This window comes from Cyanistes caeruleus, chromosome 3 (genome assembly GCF_971803275.1).
Source record: "Cyanistes caeruleus chromosome 3, bCyaCae1.hap1.1, whole genome shotgun sequence".
Lineage (NCBI taxonomy): Eukaryota > Metazoa > Chordata > Aves > Passeriformes > Paridae > Cyanistes > Cyanistes caeruleus.
This window is the reverse complement of record NC_141703.1, coordinates 30,231,940-30,251,583: the sequence shown is the minus strand read 5'-3', so window position 1 is coordinate 30,251,583 and position 19,644 is coordinate 30,231,940. Positions and strand designations below refer to the sequence as shown.

At 45.4% G+C, this 19,644-nt stretch overlaps 1 protein-coding gene across 4 annotated transcripts in view; it reads left to right on the top strand.

The window, feature by feature from the left end:
• Positions 1 to 11,398: 11,398 nt before the first annotated feature.
• NPAS2 (neuronal PAS domain protein 2) overlaps positions 11,399 to 19,644 on the top strand; it is a 103,879-nt gene continuing 95,633 nt past the window's right edge. For all 4 annotated transcript variants that reach the window (XM_086880439.1, XM_086880436.1, XM_086880438.1 and 1 more), the window contains exon 1: positions 11,399 to 11,718. In XM_086880439.1, the coding sequence (XP_086736565.1) occupies positions 11,414 to 11,718 (305 nt within the window). In that variant the 5' untranslated portion in view covers positions 11,399 to 11,413. The remainder of the gene's footprint in view (positions 11,719 to 19,644) is intronic.

The following is a 19,644-nucleotide window of genomic DNA, read 5'->3' as shown; positions in this document are numbered from 1 at the left end:
TGCTTTCAGATGCATACAGTTTGCTGTATTTCCTTCATGACGTCAGCTGGGAGCTCCCTTCTTGGTACAAAGAGGTTCCTGTGCTTCGGCATCAGGAAGCCTGACTAGCTGTTGACAACCAAGTGAGTTCCTGAGCACATAAGCTTTTCTTCTGACTTTAGGAGATTTTTTTAAATCCTGGATACTGCCTGTCTGAAAAGAGATGCACTATGGCTATGCTTACATGAACAGCTTGCAATTTCCAGATGTATTGGTGTTATTGTCTGAAAGTCTAACGTTGATTAACTTCTGAGTCCTGGCATTCACATCTGGCTCTGAGAGGGCATGGCTGCAGCACCCAGGCCTGGAGTGCTAGTGTATGGTACCATTTCAATGGAGAATGTGCTTGGGATCCAAGGCTCAGACTGCAGACCTCGCTGTGCCAAGCTTGTATAAACAAACTGATCCACCATAGCAAGATAAGGCGTAGCATCACACACATGAGAACTGAAAACAACTCGAGTACGTCTATGAAGACATATCTGTCTTAAAAAGCAGACATAAAGCAAAAAATGAACACAAAGCAGCACTAGCATATGTTTCTCCCTGAGTATTATTAAAGGATCAGTTTAGCTGATTGTGCTATGCCCCATCAAACAGGAGGGGTTTCTCAATTTCCCATCCTTCTTTAGCAGATAAAGACCAAGGGAGAGGAGTTTATGTAATTTGACTGTGCTACATTTATCTCTACCTGGTGACGGTTTTGTCATGCTGGCTGAGTGCTGCACTTCTGTACCTCATCCCCAGGATCATGTCTCTGCATTTGGAGCTTAGAACACAACAATGCCTGATCTTCTGAAGGGAGCTAAAGTTGTTTCGTCCCTTTGCCCTAAACCACATAGAATCATGTCATCTTTTGACTCAGGTCCCATGTCCTCAACATTCAGCTACAGCATAATTTATCTTTCTTTTCCCCCTCTCTTGACAATTCTTTTTTGCTTATCTGTTGAGCAGGAAGATATGGGGAAGGGGGGAATCTGAGATGTGGGTAGGTGAAATGACTTCCAGTGGCAATAAAGCAGCTCACTGAACTTCAGACTTATGCTGAAATATCCAGGGCCTCAGTAAAGTGTTTGCATCACCAGGTCACACCAAACCCTGCAAGTCTTGGTCCACACCTCCCTCCAGACTCCTGTGCATCTCATCCTGTCTTCTTGATGTCTCCTTTTCTCAACACCTCTCATGTTCTTCAATAGCCTATTCACCCTTGCTTCATGCCTTGCTAATATACTTCCAACACCCTTCTCTCCACCTGCTTTTCCAAAAGCCTCCTTCTTTACCAGGCAGGAATGAATGGCTCCGTGCCATCTTGCCATGTTGGCCTCATATTGTTGCAATACAACACACTCAGATTTCTGTTTGAATAGCAAAATGTTACTCAGCTTCCACTGTGAATAGTGGCTGCCTGGGGCAGGCATGCTCGCAGAAAAGATCTTTGCTCTCTATCTAAAAAAAAATAATCAAAGAAAGGCAAAAGTCAAAAGCTCATCATGCCCCAAAGAAATGTCTGTATCTCCGTGGAAGAGTTCCAAGTATATAAGCCAAGCTGAAGTGGTAAGGGTAGTGAATTTTCAGATCAAAGGTTTTGAAAATATGAAGTTCTGTTTGTGTGATGCAGACCAGAGCTTTTTGTGCTTCTCAGAAGTAGCAAACAGGCCAGCACACTCATGCCAGTAAAGCATTAACATCAGCTTTTGAAAGCTGAATGCCACTGCTGATTATTGCAAGAAGACCTGGAGCAGAGCTTATTTTAATTGAAATGAAGCTTTCAGGCCATTTCACTCACTCTCATAAACCAGCTGGAGATACTTAGGCACAACTTTGGAAAGGCATTTGAAGGCATGAGTTCAATATTTGCGCTCCATGTCACTTGGCTTGAGGTAGTCAGACTAATCCCAGGGTGGCAGGGAGTACAGGACAGTGCTGCTGGAGGAAATGGTGGAAAACCTGAGGGTGGGCATCAGCTGGGGAATTTGGGGGGTGGAACCAAGTGGGAAATAGATATCGGTTACCCTGGAAGTAGGAGATGTCGGACTGAAACTTAGGTCATCACTGCTAGTTTTCTATAATGCTGTATCAGTCTCACTTAGTAGTAGCAGCACAGATTAGATTAAATTTGTGAGACTTAATACACCTAGCAAGGTTTGTGAAATGAAAAAGGAACTCGGTAATTATGATACTTAAAACTGATTTCAATTAATGCAAACATCTCACTGCATCTTTAAGGGCAGGGAGGATATTTTTAAACAAACAGGCTTCCTTCCTGCAAGTAATAGATTGTAATAGCAACTGGCAGAAGGATTCATCTATTTTAGTTGTTCTCATGGTTTCATCAGTTTTAGCTCTAACAAAAACATTTAAAAGAAGGGAGTACATTCTATTGCAAGGAAATTGTCAAAGGATTTCTTTTTATTATTCTATTCTGTCCTGTCATACTTTTATTTTCACAAGTTTAGAACATTTTGAAACATTTCCTTTTGCTGTTCAAGCTTTCTGTGATTGATCCCCCTTCCCCTCCCAGCACGGCTGTTTTTTGCATACATACTTAAATATAGCCCCTTCAGAAATCTTGGAAGTTACAATGAATAAGAATACATTTTCTCTTTAGCAATATTCTAGCCATTCTTTTCTTTCAATAGAGTGAAATATGTAGATAAATTAAGACAAATTTCTATTATTTTTGATTCAGATGTGCTATTTAAAAAAATAAAAGTTAAGCGGAAAGAAGTGTTCTGGTGCTCGTGTAACTGAACTGTACTATGCATCTCAGAACGTTTTAAAGACACAAGAGCCATAACCCTGTGCTAGCAAATATTAGTGAAGGAAAAGCAAGAACACCATCATGCACCTGCACAGATTTAGTGTGTGTGCACGTGGATTGCCTGTTGAACACTATACGCAGTCCTGATCCTCACCTTAAAGGAAATACAATGGAAAACTTTCAGAGAAGTTCAGATCATCACAGGGATGATCAAAAAACACTGAGCAATTTCCATACTAGGAAAAGTGATGACTGAGAGGGAATATGACATATGTCTATAAAACCACAAAGAACATAAAGAGGGTAAAGAAAGACTGATTGCTCTCCTTCTCTTCCAACCCAAGAACAAAAAGGTACCCAATAACCAAATAACACCAGCAGGTTCAAATTGAGCAAAACCAGATGGCTCTTCATAAAATGTATAGTTAAGCTGTGGGGTTCTCTGCAGGAAGATGTTGCTTATGGTGGTTACATGGGCGTATGGGAAGCTCCCGAGCATAAACTATTGACAGCTGAGAAATCACTCCAGGGAAGTGAGTGCCTATGCTATTCTTGCTCGTTTCCTCAGACTTCTCTTTCTGGCCACAGTTAGAGGCAGCATACTTTGGTCTGACCCTCCATTTCTGTTCTTATTTTAATAATTACTTCCTGATAAAACCACCTAAATCCCTTTCTTTGCCCCATATACCTACCCAAACTCAGGTAGGAGTAGGACTGCTATTGCAGGTATGTCTGCTTGTAACAAAGTGCTGAAGTAAATGATTTACTAAAATACATGCAGCAAATCTAATCAGCAAACTGTGCTGGCATCAAGAACAGGAAAAGATGATAAGAGCGTCAAGAATGACCCAGTAATTCGGTTATTTTAGAGCCTTGCAACAACTGGCACTACAACAATACAGCATGTGAAACTCTTGTTTTTAAAAAAAAAGTGTTTCTCCACATGAAGTGGCAGCCATTGCATTATAGATGATGGACTGCTCTCATCTACAATCCAACCTGGCAGAAATATGTTCTTGACCAATGTTAGCATTAAGAATGCTGAGACTCACTCCTCATCCAAATCACAAAGGTGCAAACTTCCCCTTGGAGACATACTTCCTACACAGATCCTATAAATAGCCCTTTGGAAAATATTTTGCTCTATTTAGCATTTTATTAAAAGCATTGTGTAAAATGAATTCTCCGTTACTCTGCACTGTTCATCTGCATGTAATACCAATGGTAACTGATTTTCTGATGGTGCATGAGCTGCTAATGTAAAATGTCTGCAGAAGACTTAAAGGTGAAATCTATTCTCCCTGCAGAAAGCCTGTATAATCTTGTTTTACACAGGAGAAGTGTATCTTAAAGGAACAAGAGGGCAATGCAGTTCCTGCATCCCACTTACTGTTCCAACCTATAGTGAGGAGGTAGCACAAGCCCAGCCTCACCATGACCTCTGCAGAGGTGGCAGCATCAGCCAGATAATGTTGACAATTGAAACATCATTTATCCAGCATTAAATTCCTAACACAATTTTGCATCGGCAGCTCAATTAAATACATATTCATTCACTTAGGCTGTGTGTTTGCATCCACACATGCCACAGCGTTTTCATCTCTGCACTCACCACTTCCATTCCCTGCAAACCTTCTGGCTGCTCCCAGTGGCATGGAGAGGGAGGACACTGGCTGCCTCACTGGGCTCGTGTCTATGTGCAGTCGGTGCCACCACACCAGGATCAGGCCCTGCAGGCTGAAACAACTCACCGCCTTCTCAGCAAACAGAGCTGAGGGCAAACATTGCCTACAGAATCTGCTGATGCCGGAACACTGCAATTACTTCTGAAATCTAACCTAATTACAGTTGCTGAAGAAATTTTCTCCATCCTCTCTGGCTCATTTACAGTTCTCCCACATTCTCCTTTATGTCTCCTTTCTTTGAGTCAATATTTACCTTTTTAACACTTTCTCTTCCTCTGCTTCCTTCCCTCCTGCAATCCTGTGTGGAAGGGGAATACCACAGCCTCTTCTTGCAGCTGCTTCTGTGCACTGCCTGCCCTAGAGGTGGAGGCCAAATGCACCCTTCAAGTTCTTACAGCCCCATCTCTGACTTTACAAAATCAAGGGAACACCTCACCTGGTTTTGCATTACTGAAATTGTTTTGTTTGTATTTTGACACTCCCCTAGGGCAGTCGCAATGAACTAAGAACAACATTTGCATCAATATGAGAGTGAGGAGCTGACACGTACAAAAAGGAAGAGCAGTCCATGAACTTGCCCATTTTCTTTGACAACAGAGAAAGGAAATAACCTAGCTTAAAGGAAAAAGTTTTCTGATTTTTTATTTTTTTTTTACTGTATGACTCTGCTAGAACTAAGAGTTTGAAACAGCAAAGTAAATTATTTTTAAATGTATGGTTTAATTTAGGAGAGTTTTTTAAAAATTGTTACCAGGAATTTAGTATCTGTTTGAATAAGGATGAGCACACAGAAGAACACGCCAAGAGCCTCATTGAGATCTAGTGCCTATGGACTGCAGTAGTTTAAAAAAGATTGAAAGGCACAATGAAGAGATTAATCTGATAACAGCAGATAAATTCAGACTTCCACACTGTCTTGATATTGATAGTTGTTTACTGCTCTGAGAATCATAGATGACAGAGCTGAATATGTGTGGACAGATTATATACCCCTGAGATTGAATATTTCTTTATATTTCTTTTGTTGCTTACTAAACTTTCACATTTAAATGATCCATATTTCTAGTAGCATGTCTTGTGACAAGCAATAACATCATGAGCTTAAGGTAGGTGCAAGAGTAGAGTGTCGCACAGAATCAAAGCAAGCTGAGAAGAATTTGAAAGAGTGAATGTAAGGTGGTGAGTAGTGTAACTCCAAATATGTGACCAAAACTGCATGAGGTAGAAGGTCTCTGTAAAACAGGCCAGGAATTAAAATACTTATACAGGTCCACAGGAACATGTGCCTGCCAAAAAAAAGTACTAACACAGTGCAGTAGTAATGTAAGATGTAAGACATAATAACTAATAGCAATAGTCTTTTATTCTCAGTCAAGGTAAAGACAAAGATGCTACGTTTGCATTCTGACTTCTCCCAGCTGTTCTTAATTCAGTTGTAGCACTACAACCCCTATTATCTTCCATTTCACTGGGACTTTCAGAGCAAAAATAACGGATCACTTACTCCTGGGTTCGAGTTTGAGCTTCCTTTCCTTGAACAACTCTCAAATTTGAACAAACTCCATCAGCCTGATTTGAGACCAGAGCCTTTTACCCAGGCATGAACATGTCATAGTTTCTTATTCCTATTAACCAGCACAATCACACTGAAACTGGATGTATTCCCATGAGATGTATTCCCCTTCTGCTGTAAGTGAACCAAAGGTCTTGTAGGGGCCAAGAGGTGCACTGGCACAAAACCACAGCCAGCCAGAGGGTAAGTGGATCATCTCTTTCCCACACGAAAAGGAATTATTTCCACAGCCTTGAGTTTTGGCTCATCAGGCTCACACACACACATGCAGTATGCTTTATGGCAATCGAGTGCACATGTACAGCTCATGCTGTCTGAAAGTTCCTCCCAGGAAAGATGCAAATGCTCAGCCACAAGATTTCCAGCAAGCTTTAGGGCTTTCTGGGCAGCCAGCAGCAATTTCAGCCCTTCCAGACAACAAGTCTATTCAATGTTTAGTAACTAATTTTTCAACCCACACCTTCTTCCTCCCCACCCTTTGCTTTAACCACTTAAAGGAAACTCACAACCCCTTTTTTGAATAAACTGAGAAAGTCAAACCCTCAGGTAGTTTGTACACCTGGCTTATTTCTTCCATGAAAACACTGGCAAAGGAATTTTTTTTCAAACCAGATCTGACAGAAATAAGTTCAAATCAGCAAATTGTCTCTTCTCTTGTAGTAAACATGCAGAAAAACAGGGAGTTTGGTTTTCTAAGGGAACAGATCCTGAAAACCCATCAAGCATCCTACTTCAGTGCTTGGGGCAGCTCCAGTAGGATGCATCTGAAGTCCAATTCACTGTGGCATCTCTCTGCTTTTCCCTGCTTCGAAGACTCTGCTGCTGGTTGTTAAGTATGCAGTACCTCTCCCTCCCTCAGGAAGCTGCAAGCCACAGAATGAAAAATAATGCTGATCCCCAGAAGACTATTCCTCCCTGCAGAAATTTCTAACAAAATTGGTTACAGAAGTACATTACCCAAAGAAGGAGCTCCTCACATCTGTCCTCTTGCTCCCATGCTTGCCTCCCCCAGCCAGCCTGTCTGGAAAGAAGCACAGGACTCCCAGCAGACACAGCTGGTGCGACTCCTCTGACTAACACGAGACATTTGATTTATTTGCCATTTATTGGTTCCTATTGCTCTCACTTTCAATGTGGAAGGTGGGAAAAGTGACCCCAAGTCTGTTGTGCCCCTTAATTAATATGAATCAAATGAATTTTTGTCCATCTCCTTACTTTCTTGAAAATTAAAGAGAACAGTTTCATGTTCATTGGAATTGGTCAGGTCTTTGTGGGTCCTTTATTTTTTTTCCATCATGATCCTTTCCCCTACAGTGTCATGTCTGACTTTTGCACCACTGTTGCCATTTATGTTGATTAGAGAATGATTGTTTGGCAGAACCCTATTTACCTCTACACAAACACCTGTCCAAATGTAGGCTTCACATTTAATTTAAGGGCTGCAAATGGCATCCTATCTCCCCACAACATCTACTGGTGTCTGCTGAAAATTAAAAGCCTTTATATAGCACAGATAATCAGAGAATCATCACAGAACCTTTTGGGTTTGAAAGTACCTTAAAGATCATCCTGCCATGGGCAGGGACATCATCCATTAGACAAAGTTGCTCAAAGGTCCATCCTACCTGGCCTTGAACACTGTGAGGATGGGGTATCAACAACTTCTCTGGGAAACATTTTAGTGCCTCACCACACTCACAGTAAAAAAAAATCCAAACCTTTTCTCTTTCGTTGTAAAGCCTTTATCCCATGTCCTATAACTATGTGATCTTACAAAAAGTGATTCTACTGCTCTCCTGTAGGCCCCCTTTAGGTACTTGGGAGATCTCTGCTTCCAGATTGTGGCAACCAGCCTCTGTCTCTGAAGCTAAGGGATGTCCAAGGTAGCCCCTGTGCCAAAGGTTATGCCTTGCAGCGGCAGCACCTCATAAATTTAACTCCTGGTAGCAAGAGAAAGGAAACCAGCAGAGTTAAACACAGTGTGTCTGGGATGAACTCACACCCAACCCCAAATCCCTCCCATGGTCTTGCCACAATGGAGCAGCAGGGGCCCCGGGGTGCCGCTGTTCGCTCAGGCTCTTCCCCTTGGCCCTCCACCCTGGGAGACACCTAGCCTGTGGTTCATGGCCTGTGGAAAACCCTGTTGCCTCGTTTCTGGGCTGTGAAGGTTGGCCAGCTTATTCTAGTTGAAACAAAAGGGATTGTGTCTTTGGATCACAGGCTCCTGGTGTCTGAAAAGTTGCTTACAAATATTTCATTATTATTAAAAGATTTCATTCTTTAAAATTGAACACTGGGCTCCTTGCCTAAAGCTCTTACATGTAGCATCTAGCATAACCCTTTGGTTAATTTCCAATCCAAACGTGGTATTGACAGCATTTGGTTATTTTCCTTGTGTCACTGGACAGAGAAAAAAAGGCTGTGTGTTTTGAATGGCTGGTATTTCACAATGGGATTCAGGTATGAGCTGGGAAAAGCCTGCCTCACCCTCAGCCACTCTACTCTTTGTTGCCCTAATTAAAGTTTACTCTGGTAACCTAGGGAATGAATTAAGAAATAAACCTCAACCAGTCTCGCTTGTTCACTTGTGCAATGGTGTCCTTAGAAATTCACAGAGAAAATGTTAAAACACAGCATGGCAGAGATATAATTTTGTACATGTGCCCCTTTGTCTCTCTGATTGCATTTCTTAACCTGGTGTTTTCCTTAAGGTACTTGGTTTCCCAGCTTCTGAAAGTACAGGGTTGGTTTGGGGAAAGGATTTTAGAAGGTTTCCAAAAGGATTGGAATATCAAATCATGTAGTGTATATAATCATGGGAAGTTCCTTTTCTCTAACCTTACAAGGCTTGAAGATTTTATGTTATACTTCACTGTGCAACACAAGTAAAGTACCTTAGGAACAGAAATGTCTTTTATTCCACTCCCCATGTATCTGATGCTTTATTCCCTCAGGCACTATGTGTTTGCCAAAGGATTGTTTAACCACTGTTTGACAATTTCCAAATGGGAAAAAATGCTGGGTTTCATCCAAAGGAAGGGAGGAGCTTTTTGAAGTTTTGTATTTAATCTTGGTTAAAAGTAAACAACTTTACTCTTTCAACATTAGTCATGCCTGTTGTATAAAGGATGGTGTAAAAGTCCTCAGCAAAGGATCACAACATTTTTCCATCCTTTGTAGTTATTTACATTTGCATTGGGGATTGAACTGGATCAAGTAACTGGCTGGATAAGGTGTATGGCAGGAGGCGGACACCACAGCAGGGTAACTGGGTGAGCTAGGTGGTGGGGGTCGTGGGAGAAGCAGCGTAGCTCCTCGCAGGAGCCAGGTAGCTGGGGCAACCATCAGCCCATATGCTGCACCCACACACGCACACCCGGAGTGGGCAGTGTTCTCTGCTGCTGGGTATTTCGCGAGGATTAACGTGTCTTTACAAAAGGAGGCATCGGGGGACATGGGGAAACAGCGCCTGGCCCAGCACACAAACTCTGCTTGGAAGAAGCATGGCTGTGCTGTCAGGCCTTTTTATAGGGACAGAGCTTGCACCTCGATACGGGGGCTTTTCCTCCCCAACAAAACCCCCTTCTAAACAGAAAAAAATACAACTCTCCTGAAAGCAAATACTGTATCTCGGGGAGAAACCACTTCTGCCGGTGGAAGAGGTGTGTGCCAGCAGTACCAACAAGCCCCGGGTGCACAGGCGGTGCGAGGGCTCCAGCGGGCAGGGGGCAATAGCCGGCGGGGCCCGGGGACGCGGCTCCCGGGCGGGGAGCGCGGCCGGGGGCGGCGGGGGAGCGGCGGGCTCGGGCCGAGCCGTGCCCTCGCTCCCCGGCCACTGCTGCCTTCCTTGGGAAAGAAGGGCAACTCTGGAGCCGGCGGCAGGAATGCCCGTCGAGGCTCGGGCACACCGCCTTCTCTCACCGGCCACTTTGCAGGACGAGTATTGGGGGGGGGGGGGGGGAGGGAAAGAAAAAAAAAAAAAGCGCAAAATAGGGAATAAAAAGAATGACCTACTTTGAAACAAGAAAAAAAAAAAAAAAAAAAAAAAAAAAAGCGCTCTCTGTCAAGGTTTTGCTCCAATTGCCTGTGCGCCGTTGCATAACCAGATCGGGAGCTCCTGCCTGTGCCCGGCGAGGCCGTGAGCCTGCCCCGGGGCAGCGCGGTGCCGTGCCCCGCTCCGGCCCGGCTGCCGCCCCACCGCTGGGACAGCGGGCACGGAGAGGGCGCGGGATCCCCCCGAGGCGAGGGCTGAACGGGGAGGGCGTAGAGGAGCGGACGGCACAGTGCCGGATCGCCCCGGGAGCCGTGGCCGAGCAGCGGGCACAGTCTGCCCTGCCCTGCGGGCCCGGCTGCAGCGGCGGGGGCTCCCGGGGTCAGGGTACCGGGACGGCCGCCGGTGCAGAGCGGGGACATCGCTACAGGCGTATGTAAACGTGGGCACGCCGAGGTTCGCTCGCGGCGGCGGTGTGAAACCATCCTTGATGCGGGGCTGGAATTTTGGTTGAGGTTTTTTTTTTTTTCCCCTGCTTCCCCTTTCGTTCTCTTTCCAGCTTCTCCTTTTCTTGGATCCTCGCCTGTCTCCTCCCACAGAACGAGAGAGAGAGAGAGAAAAAAAAAGGTCACGTATGTTTGGAAAAATATGTAGGTCAGTGGAACATTCCCTGCACTTGTGCACGGGAGCCGGGGCGGGAGAGCTCCTCCGCAGCCCTCTCTCTGCCCACCGCCCCAGCCCGGCCCTGCCGGCGCCCACCGCGGGTAGGGGGGCGCCTAGCGCCGGGGTCCCTTTCCCCCTCCCTGGCCCATTTTGAGCAACAGCCTCGCATTTGAGCTCACCCCGACCCTCACACACGCCCCCCCCCCGCCCCCCCCGGCTTCCCCCGCTCCCTGCCGGAGAAGGCGACGAGCGGCGGAGGAAGCCGAAGATCCTCTGCCGCCGGCGCCGCGGCTGCGCCCATGGGCGCGGGGCGCGGGGCGCGCCCCCGCAGCGCCGCCGGCTGAGGGCGCGGGGCGGTGGCCCGGCGGCGGGGGCAGGCGAGGGGAGGCGGCGGCGGCGGGCGGCGATGAAGGGCCGGCGGAGAGGATGCCCCCGCCTCGCCCGCCGGGCTCCAACTTCGCGGAGAACTATCGGCCCCGCAGCCCCCGCGCCCGCCCTGCCTCTCCAGGCCGCGCGTCCAACTTAATGCCCCAGCGGGAGCCCCAGCCAGCAGCCCCCCCGGCCCCTGGCCTCCGCACCCCCCCGCAGCAGCCCGGGCTCCCGGCGGCCTCCCGGTGCCGGCGGAGCCCCTGGCCCCGGCGCGCGTGGGTCCCGCGGCGCCCGGGGCGGCGGCAGCGCGGCATGCGGCGGCCCCGCGCACCATGAGACAGGGCACCGGCACCGGCACCGGCGGCAGGCAGGAGGCGGGCAGCGTACCCGGCTCCTCGTTGGCGAGGAAGAGTTTGCCGGCTCCCGAGGCCGGCCTCCTGCGCGGCTGGAGCAGCGGCGGCCGCTGCCGCAACGGCACCGGGAGGCACCGGAAAAGCGGCGGCATCCAGCTCGGCGGCACCGGCACCGGCGGCGGTTCCCGCGCCCAGGTGGCCACCGCGGACAGCAGCAGCAGCGGCGGCGGCGGCGGCGGCGGCTGGGGCTTCCCCGCCGCGCTCCCGCAGCACCGGCACCCCAGGTAACGCGCGGCCGTGCGGCCCCGACCCTGCCTCCGTCCCGTGGGGCGCCCACCCGCGACACCCGCGACACCCGCCCGGGGGGCGCCCGCCCGGGGCACCCACGCGGGATGCTCGGGCACGCCTGGCCCCTGCGGGGTCAGCTCCGCCGTGCCCCACGCTCCGCGGGGGTGGCGGACGCGCCCGGTGGTGCGGGGTGGCACCGTCTCTGCCGCGGGAAAGTTTCCGTGGGGACACCGGTTATGTGCGGCGTGGCTGTCCCGGCCGGGCTGGCGGCGGCCGGCCGGGCCCCTCCGTTTGGAAAAAATAAGTTGCCCCCTAAGCAGTCCTCCCTCCCCATCTCGTTTTGGTGTGGTTGGACTTTCCTGACTTTGGGGTTAATATAGGCTAGACTGGAACAGGGTCTGCGATGCGACCGGGCGGTGTTTGCTCAAGGAAAACTTCCAGTAGGACCAGGGGGGGTTTTGAATGGGCGAAAGCTCCTGGGGGAGCAGAGGTTGTGTCGTGTGCTGGGAGAGCCCTGCTGCTGCAGCAGCCTTGCGCAGAACTCCCGCGTGTTGGCTTCCGTGTGTGGAAAGGGGTAAACCTTAAATCCACGGCCGAACGGCAGCACCGGATTCACACGGAGTTGTGCCGTGGTGTTTTCCTCTATGGTCACTAGCCTGATTTGTCAATTAATAAGCACGCTCATCCAGAAACTTTGCTGCGTGCTCCTGAGCTGTCTACAGGATGGCAGCTCACTTTCACTCAAGTGACTCAGAAATAATTAGCGGTTATAAGCGTTACAGCCAGCAGAGGAACTTGGATTTTTTCATGGCACTAAACCTCCAGAAGGGCTGTAAGGATCTCTCGGATGGGCACAGCCAACCTGAGCATTCAGTTCAACAAGTGGTTGCCTCTTGAAGTGGAAAATTATCTCATTTACCCCAGTGTGAGATGTTGATGCTCTAAACTGTGGGTTTACTTTGTTTGGTGGTACTACATAATTAGAGTTCACAGTGTCGAGACGTAGCCAGCTCATCCACTGATCCACATCTGATTCTGGGAGCTGTCAGCTGGTGGGGGGCCCAATCCTGCATACATTTCAGTAGATGAATATGGACACAGGGTTTCTCTGCAGAGATGGTCAGGAGTATTTGGAGAATATGATTGCCAAACTGTACAGGATTGCACTGAAAATGAAGGTTTTGTAGAACTAGGTATGTGACATCAAAGGTGATTTCCCCAAGCTGGCAGCATTTCTGTGCCCTGCACCAAAGCCTGGAGACAGTGGGCTTGCCTAAACTAATTTTCCCTCACAAATAAAGGTGCCTTCCTGCATGTTTGCAGGGTTGAATCTGTAGAATATACTTTGCAGAATTATGATTTTTTTGCCCAAATCTCTACCCTGAAGCATGCGAGAACTCTTGAAGGAGTTTGTGGGTTTTTTTTTTTATCATAGGCAGCAATGTTGTCTACAGTTAAAATTAGCTAGTGCTTTCTAGTACAAAGCTCCACTGTCAGGTGCATATGCATTTGCTAAGCTTAAGCCTAGGCTGATATTTTCCAGGTTGAGAGTCTGCTGAAGACAGACTGTCTTTGGGAAGTTCCAGATTAAATGGCCCAGTTATTTCTGAGAACATGGTAAGAAGAAAACTTGTTCTTTGACCACATATTTGATGAAGATGGTTTTGGTATACATCCTGCATTAGGAGACCTTGATCTATCTGGGAATCTGAATTTTTTTTCCTATGCTAATAAACACTTTCTTTGAGACTTGAATTCTTGTGGCATCGTGTTTTGGGGCAGGAAAAAGATATTTGGCTTGGGGTCAGTCTTGTGATGGGGGTGTGCCTTATGTTGAGCCTCTGCGAATCTTCCAGAATTTCTCTCCAGTATAATTTTATCACAATACTCAGGGCGTGTGCTCTTGGGAGAGAAATTGTTGAGGGCTTGACCATTGCACTCACTGAAGATGCTCTCAGCACAAAGCACGCTGAACATCCCAGCACTGTTAGGAGCTGAGCAACTGCTCCTCTTGCTGGGAAGGATGAGAGCGCTCCAGTGGGTGGCTGATGAGCTGAGTGGACTTTCCCCCATTATTCTTCCAAGGTGTTGCTTCTACAATGAGCACAGGAAGAAGAATTGAAGACTTTCTCAACTGTGTCCTCGGTGGCAGAATGTGCCTGGTGATGCCATGGAAGGATGAAGGAGGAAATAGTTCAATTCACTTTCACAGTGACAAGAAATTGTGGGACTAGAACTTGACCCACTTGTGAGAAGAAGTATGGGTGATGGACACTTGGAGAAATTGAGGAGCAGAGAATTGAGACAAAGGATTTGTAGAGTCATAGATAACAAATCTTGGGAGCAAGGTGTGGGGAACTGTAGATAGACTGGTAAACCCAGGCCAAGAAAAGGAATGGTGGGAAGAAAGAGGTTGACACTTGTCCATGTACAGGGACAGGAGATGTGAGCATGCAAAAGCAGTGGTTTCCAGTCTTTCAATAACCATGACATGGTACTACTGCTTTTTCATCCTTCTCATTTTCCTCCCCACACTGCCTGCTGGGTGTTTCAGACCCTGCCTCTGCTTCTTTGACTCTCCCCTGAATTGGCAAATGTCATACAGTTAAAAAAAACCAGTCAAATATACATTTTATGTGCATTTAATTGCTTTTCTTTCTGTCTTAGATTAACTTAGGCAACTTCCATTTGTGTTTATAGTTTTGTGTCTAGGCTCTTAGGGCAGATGCACTTGAATTGCAGATTTTGTAGAGGGATGATTGTCTGTATAAAAAAATAATTTTCCTGGATTTGGCTTAACTGTCAGTCGATCCTTGATCTTAATAAAACTAGGTAAAAGTTAAAAGGTAGGCTGAGGCCATGCAAATATTTTAGCTAATTTAATTCAGTTGGTAATCTGCATCATCTGATAGACTGATTTTATGAGTCTGACTACTGAAGTTTGAAAAGGAAACACCATGTAATAGCATTTAAGCAGAATGTATAGTTGGTGCTGGATTTGTTTATGCAGTACTGCTTTTGGTATTGCTGTTTTTTGGGAGGGACTAAAGCTATTGTGATATGCTATGGGACACAGAAATATATATATATATGTATGTATATGTATATATGTATGTAGAACAGTACATTGCCAGCTGAATTCAAAAATACAAGAGCTTCAGGGCAGGAAAGGCAAGAGAATGACAAGGGATGTGGGTCATGTAGGCTCATGCTCTGAATAAGGAGCTGAGAATCTGCAGATGTGGTTCATTCTCTGCTCCTTGCATTTATCTTGTGGTGGCTTGGGGATGTTGGCAGATTAGATTGAGGGATTTAGGGGAATGGCTTTCTTGGCCTTGTTCACATAAATTCAACGTACATTTTGGGGATAGAGGGATAAGTACTGTTTTTTATGCTTCTCTTCATGTGTTTCTTCCTCCTGATGGCAAACCATGAGGCACAGCTCAGTCCAACTGAAGCGCTGGTTTTAATTACACTTCAGTAAAGACACTTCTGTTCCTTTATCCAAGGACCATGGCAGAAATCAGTGCTTATTGCAGGCTGCCTGCCACGTTTAGGAAGAATAGTCTTATGCAGTGCTAGTTTTAATCCTGCTCCAGTCTGAAAATTCACCTGTGACTTCCAAGAAGTAAAGCTCTCACAAAACTTAGGTCACTGGTGAGCTTGGACCTTTGTTACTAGGAAATAGTATTGCCATACTATAATACCTGTATGGTAGTACTCCATCTACCTGCTGGTTCTTGTCCTCCCCTTTACCTGCAAGCATTTTGAGGCAATACCATCTCTTTCTCCTGTGTCTTTGTGGCAGGTAGCATGCCTTGTGCATCCAGATACTCCAGAAATGACCATGTAAATGGCTGGAACCATTTGAGGTTATCTAACCTTCTCCTGCTTGGGCAGAAGTCTGTGTAAAACAGCTGGGCGTCTGCTGGCCTAATTAGGACAGAAATTGTTTTTCAGCTGTTTTACTACCATTTTTAGGGATCTGCATAGAACAGAGGATCTCTAGCCAAGTGGAATGATGATACGGGGAAAATATCTAGAAGACGTGTATGTACGTTTGAGATCAGAACTGAAATTTGGAAGTTCAGGTAGGAAACCTCTCATTTCAAAATGTACAAAAAGTGCTGGCATGACAAGAGTGTCATCTACTGGGACATTTCAATCACTCTTTCTTCCTTGAGTTCATGTGATATAAATGTAATAATGTATTTCAGTTTGAAAATAAATAGAAAAAAATGCTTCAATAATCACAGAAATTAATTGCTACAGGTCACTGAAGGTTCCAAAGTTTAGACAAAATCTTCCATGGATAACTCAGAAAAAAAAAAAATCAACGCAATGTGCAGATGTGAGTTAAAAACTAAGGGGAAATAGAACATTGTTTCTAAAATGATGGAAAATAATAAAAAAGAATCCTCAGTTCACTGTAGCAGCTGTAGTGTGCCATATCTTCAGTGTCCTATGCTGTTAATGCCCCCACATCAGAGATGGATAATGACAAGGGGGAAGTTTTGGAGGGATGTAGCAATGCAACAAATGTGTAAAATTAAGCAAAGCATGGAGAAGGCAAACCAGGAATGACTGATCACAGCAGCAGAGGGCACTGGGTGAAGCAGGCAGTTGCAGGAATGGAAACAAAAGGAGATAGCTGCTCGCATGGTGTGGTCAGACTGCTGAGCTCCTCACCACAGGATGTGGATGCTGAGAGGTTACATCAGCTAATGAGGTGACTGGATGAGTTCATGGAAGAGAAATCCATCAAGGGCTATTAAATTTAAAACCACTGCCTCTGGCATAGGAAGTTTTGAGCTGCATGTTTTGGAAGCTTGGTGAGTATCCTGGAGAAATACCACCACTGGCTTGCCTTGTTCTTGTACTTGCTCCTTAGCACCTGTGTTTGGCCATGGCTGAAAGGGGCTGCTGAGACAGGTGGTCTCCAGGTGTCTGCAAAAAAAAGTGGGCCAGCATCTGGCCCCCCTCATTTCTCAAGGCTAAGATGCTACTGGTGGCTTGTACCTTCCCTGCTCAGGGCTGGCCCCATTACAGCACATCTGCCATGGAATGGACTGGTTGGGAGGAGCTAGATGAGATGCTCCAAAGAAGAGGCAAGGCATGGTCCAGCACTGTACCCCAAAAAAGCAGCGTATGCTGCTTGAGTATACTCCCTGATGTCATGTTGTGGAGCTGTTCAGTCGTGGTGAGGATTATCTTCTTGGGTTCAAGTAGGTTCAGAAAGCAGTTCATTCAGGGAAGCAATCCTACCTGAAGGCATTGAATAATGAGATACAATGCCTGGCTGAAGATGTCCCTGCTGGGAGACTGCCCCACTGACACAGGCTTCCCCTGTCTTCCCCACTGCCCGGTGTCAGGGAGAGGATCTGGGACAAGGCCGTCATCTTCACTGACAGGGTGGTATTGTAGTTAGAGTTTCATCTGTCTCTACAAGACCAGGCTTTGACATTCTGAACTGAGAATGAGAGGTCTGAGAATTAAATTTCTTCATATGTCCCCACTGCATTTAAGCACTGGTTAAGACAGAAATATCATATGTTGACTGCTCTTTACTAAATCAGACAATTTGCTTAATCATCTGAAAGGCAGATTTTAAAGCCATGGATTGCATTTACGGCAGCTGTGCTAAACCAAAGGCTGTGTTGCTGTTCACTTGAGGAATGGTCAAAACAGAATGTATTAAAAGGCAGCTCACACTGATGGTATTTTGCTGGCTTTTGGATGAGGTCTGTTGCTATTAAAACAATAAGCACCAATCCCAAACTCAGCAATGTCCTAAGTCCTTCGGATCGTTTCTTAAAATTTCCAGAGGCTAACTGATACAGAAACTCCAGTGCAGCACTTAATGGAGCTCACAACTGCCTAGCTGTATATTTTTGGGCTACCTTATGTAATAAAATGGCAGGCCCTTGCACTGCCTGCACAAACAAGGTTGCATAAGCAGCCTGGGGAAACAACCGGAGCTCCAAGAGCCCTCCTGAATCCTGCACGTCTTGTTTGATCTCATTTAACATTATTTAATAAGCAATATTAACCTTTTCCTCTCTTCCCCCAGAAGTTATCACTGAAACCAGTGATACTGACATAATTTCATGCACAGACCTTACTTTTAAGAGAAGTCATCAAACTTTCCGGTCAATTGAGCAGCCTGATGTCTGGGTAGCCTTGAATTTTCTGTAATCAGCACTCAATCTAGTTAAAAATAAAAAGACATTAAAAACAAAGCCTTGAACAGGAAAGTACTTGTCCTTCACTCTCATTTCTAGTTTGGTAACCATTCTTAAAGTTGATCACTATGGTTTGTTCTATCAAGGGCTAAACAATTTTTTATTCAAGCAGCTTTGGGGTTTTTTCCTTTAAAATCAGACTGTACTATTCAATCATATAATCAGTTGGGAAGAAAACCAGCACAAGTAAATTGTAATCAATTTTAACAGGGTTGCAAATGGCAATGAATTTCTTTAAGCATTATGTTAGCCCTGCAAACAGTAATAATTGAGTTTGACTATTTATTATCCTTTTATCATTTATAAGCAGACCAGACTGTTTTTCTCTTGATTCCCTTTGTTAGGTGTGTCAAATTTTTGAGCTGGAGAAAAATTTTAATAAGGCAGCTTCCACCTGTAATCTCTAAATCAACAGGTGGATGTAACCGTGCAAAACCTGAGCATTCCTGGTTATCTGATTGAGTCAGCGGCTGAATAAATCTGACTTTGAACATGTCCTGGACTTAATAGTTTGGGTGGGACACCTCTCATTAATACTTCATGGGAGAATTGACATATTTACCATGTTATGCATAGGAACAGTATGCTTGCAAAATCTAGTTAGTAATAAATAGTGTGTGCAACATGATCAGCTAGCAATAGAATATTTCTCTGTTATTTCTAATTGTCATACAAAATATCTGCCTCGGTGTTCTTATTGATAATTCTATGGATTTTACTTGTGGTATTTTGTCTGTTCCTGGTCATGACATATGAAACAGGAGAAGGTTTTAAATTGGAGGTTTTGCTTAACACATACCCACATTCCAGTTGCACTTCCAGTGAGGGTTCCTTTAGTTTATAAAGGGGAAGACAGCTATATGATTTCTACATGGACCATTAAGGCCACTATTTACTTTGGCAAAATCTGCATCCTGTTCATCAGATAAACAATGAATAGTTATAATTTGCTTTATCTTAGTCTATGAAGATGAGAAGAATATTTTATTCTCTAATCTTTTTATATGCTTTCTTTTCCATATAGTAATACAATATTTGGGAAGGATAGTTTCATATAAACAGCCTGATCAAACAATAGTTCTGTAAAGCAGCTGGGTGCATTTCCCACAATTTCAGCAAGAGCAAAACTGATGAAAAATAAATAGGTCACTCATAGTCATTCCTGTATTTGTATTTTTTTATAAGAAGGACTGAAGAATCTTCTTTGTTTCTGGGCTGTCACTGAAGTCGATGGAAGCTTTGCTGGAATAATTGTGGGCCTTTAATTTGATTGTTTGTAGAGTGGCACCAGTCATTTTTTTCATCTTTTTTTCTTTCTTTCCAGCACAAAGGACCTTATTGTCAGCTGGTGCACACTGATGTAACTCAGCTCGTTGTAGCAATTACATTTATACTGCCTGGCTTCTAACATCCATATTTATTCAAAAATGCATCATCTTTTTCAACAACAGAGTATCTTGCTATATCTTGCTGTTATTGAAGTGTAAGAACTGAAGCTGCATTTTGTCCTGCTGTCCTCATTAAGGCAAAGCTCCCACTGAAATCAAGTTTGGCTGACAGAGAACTACTGACTCAAGTTTCTGAAAGTTCTAAACTTTCTGGATTTGATTTTTTTATTATTTGATTTTAATTTTTTATCTCACCTTGTATTCTAACTCTTCCATCTCCTTTTATATTTTT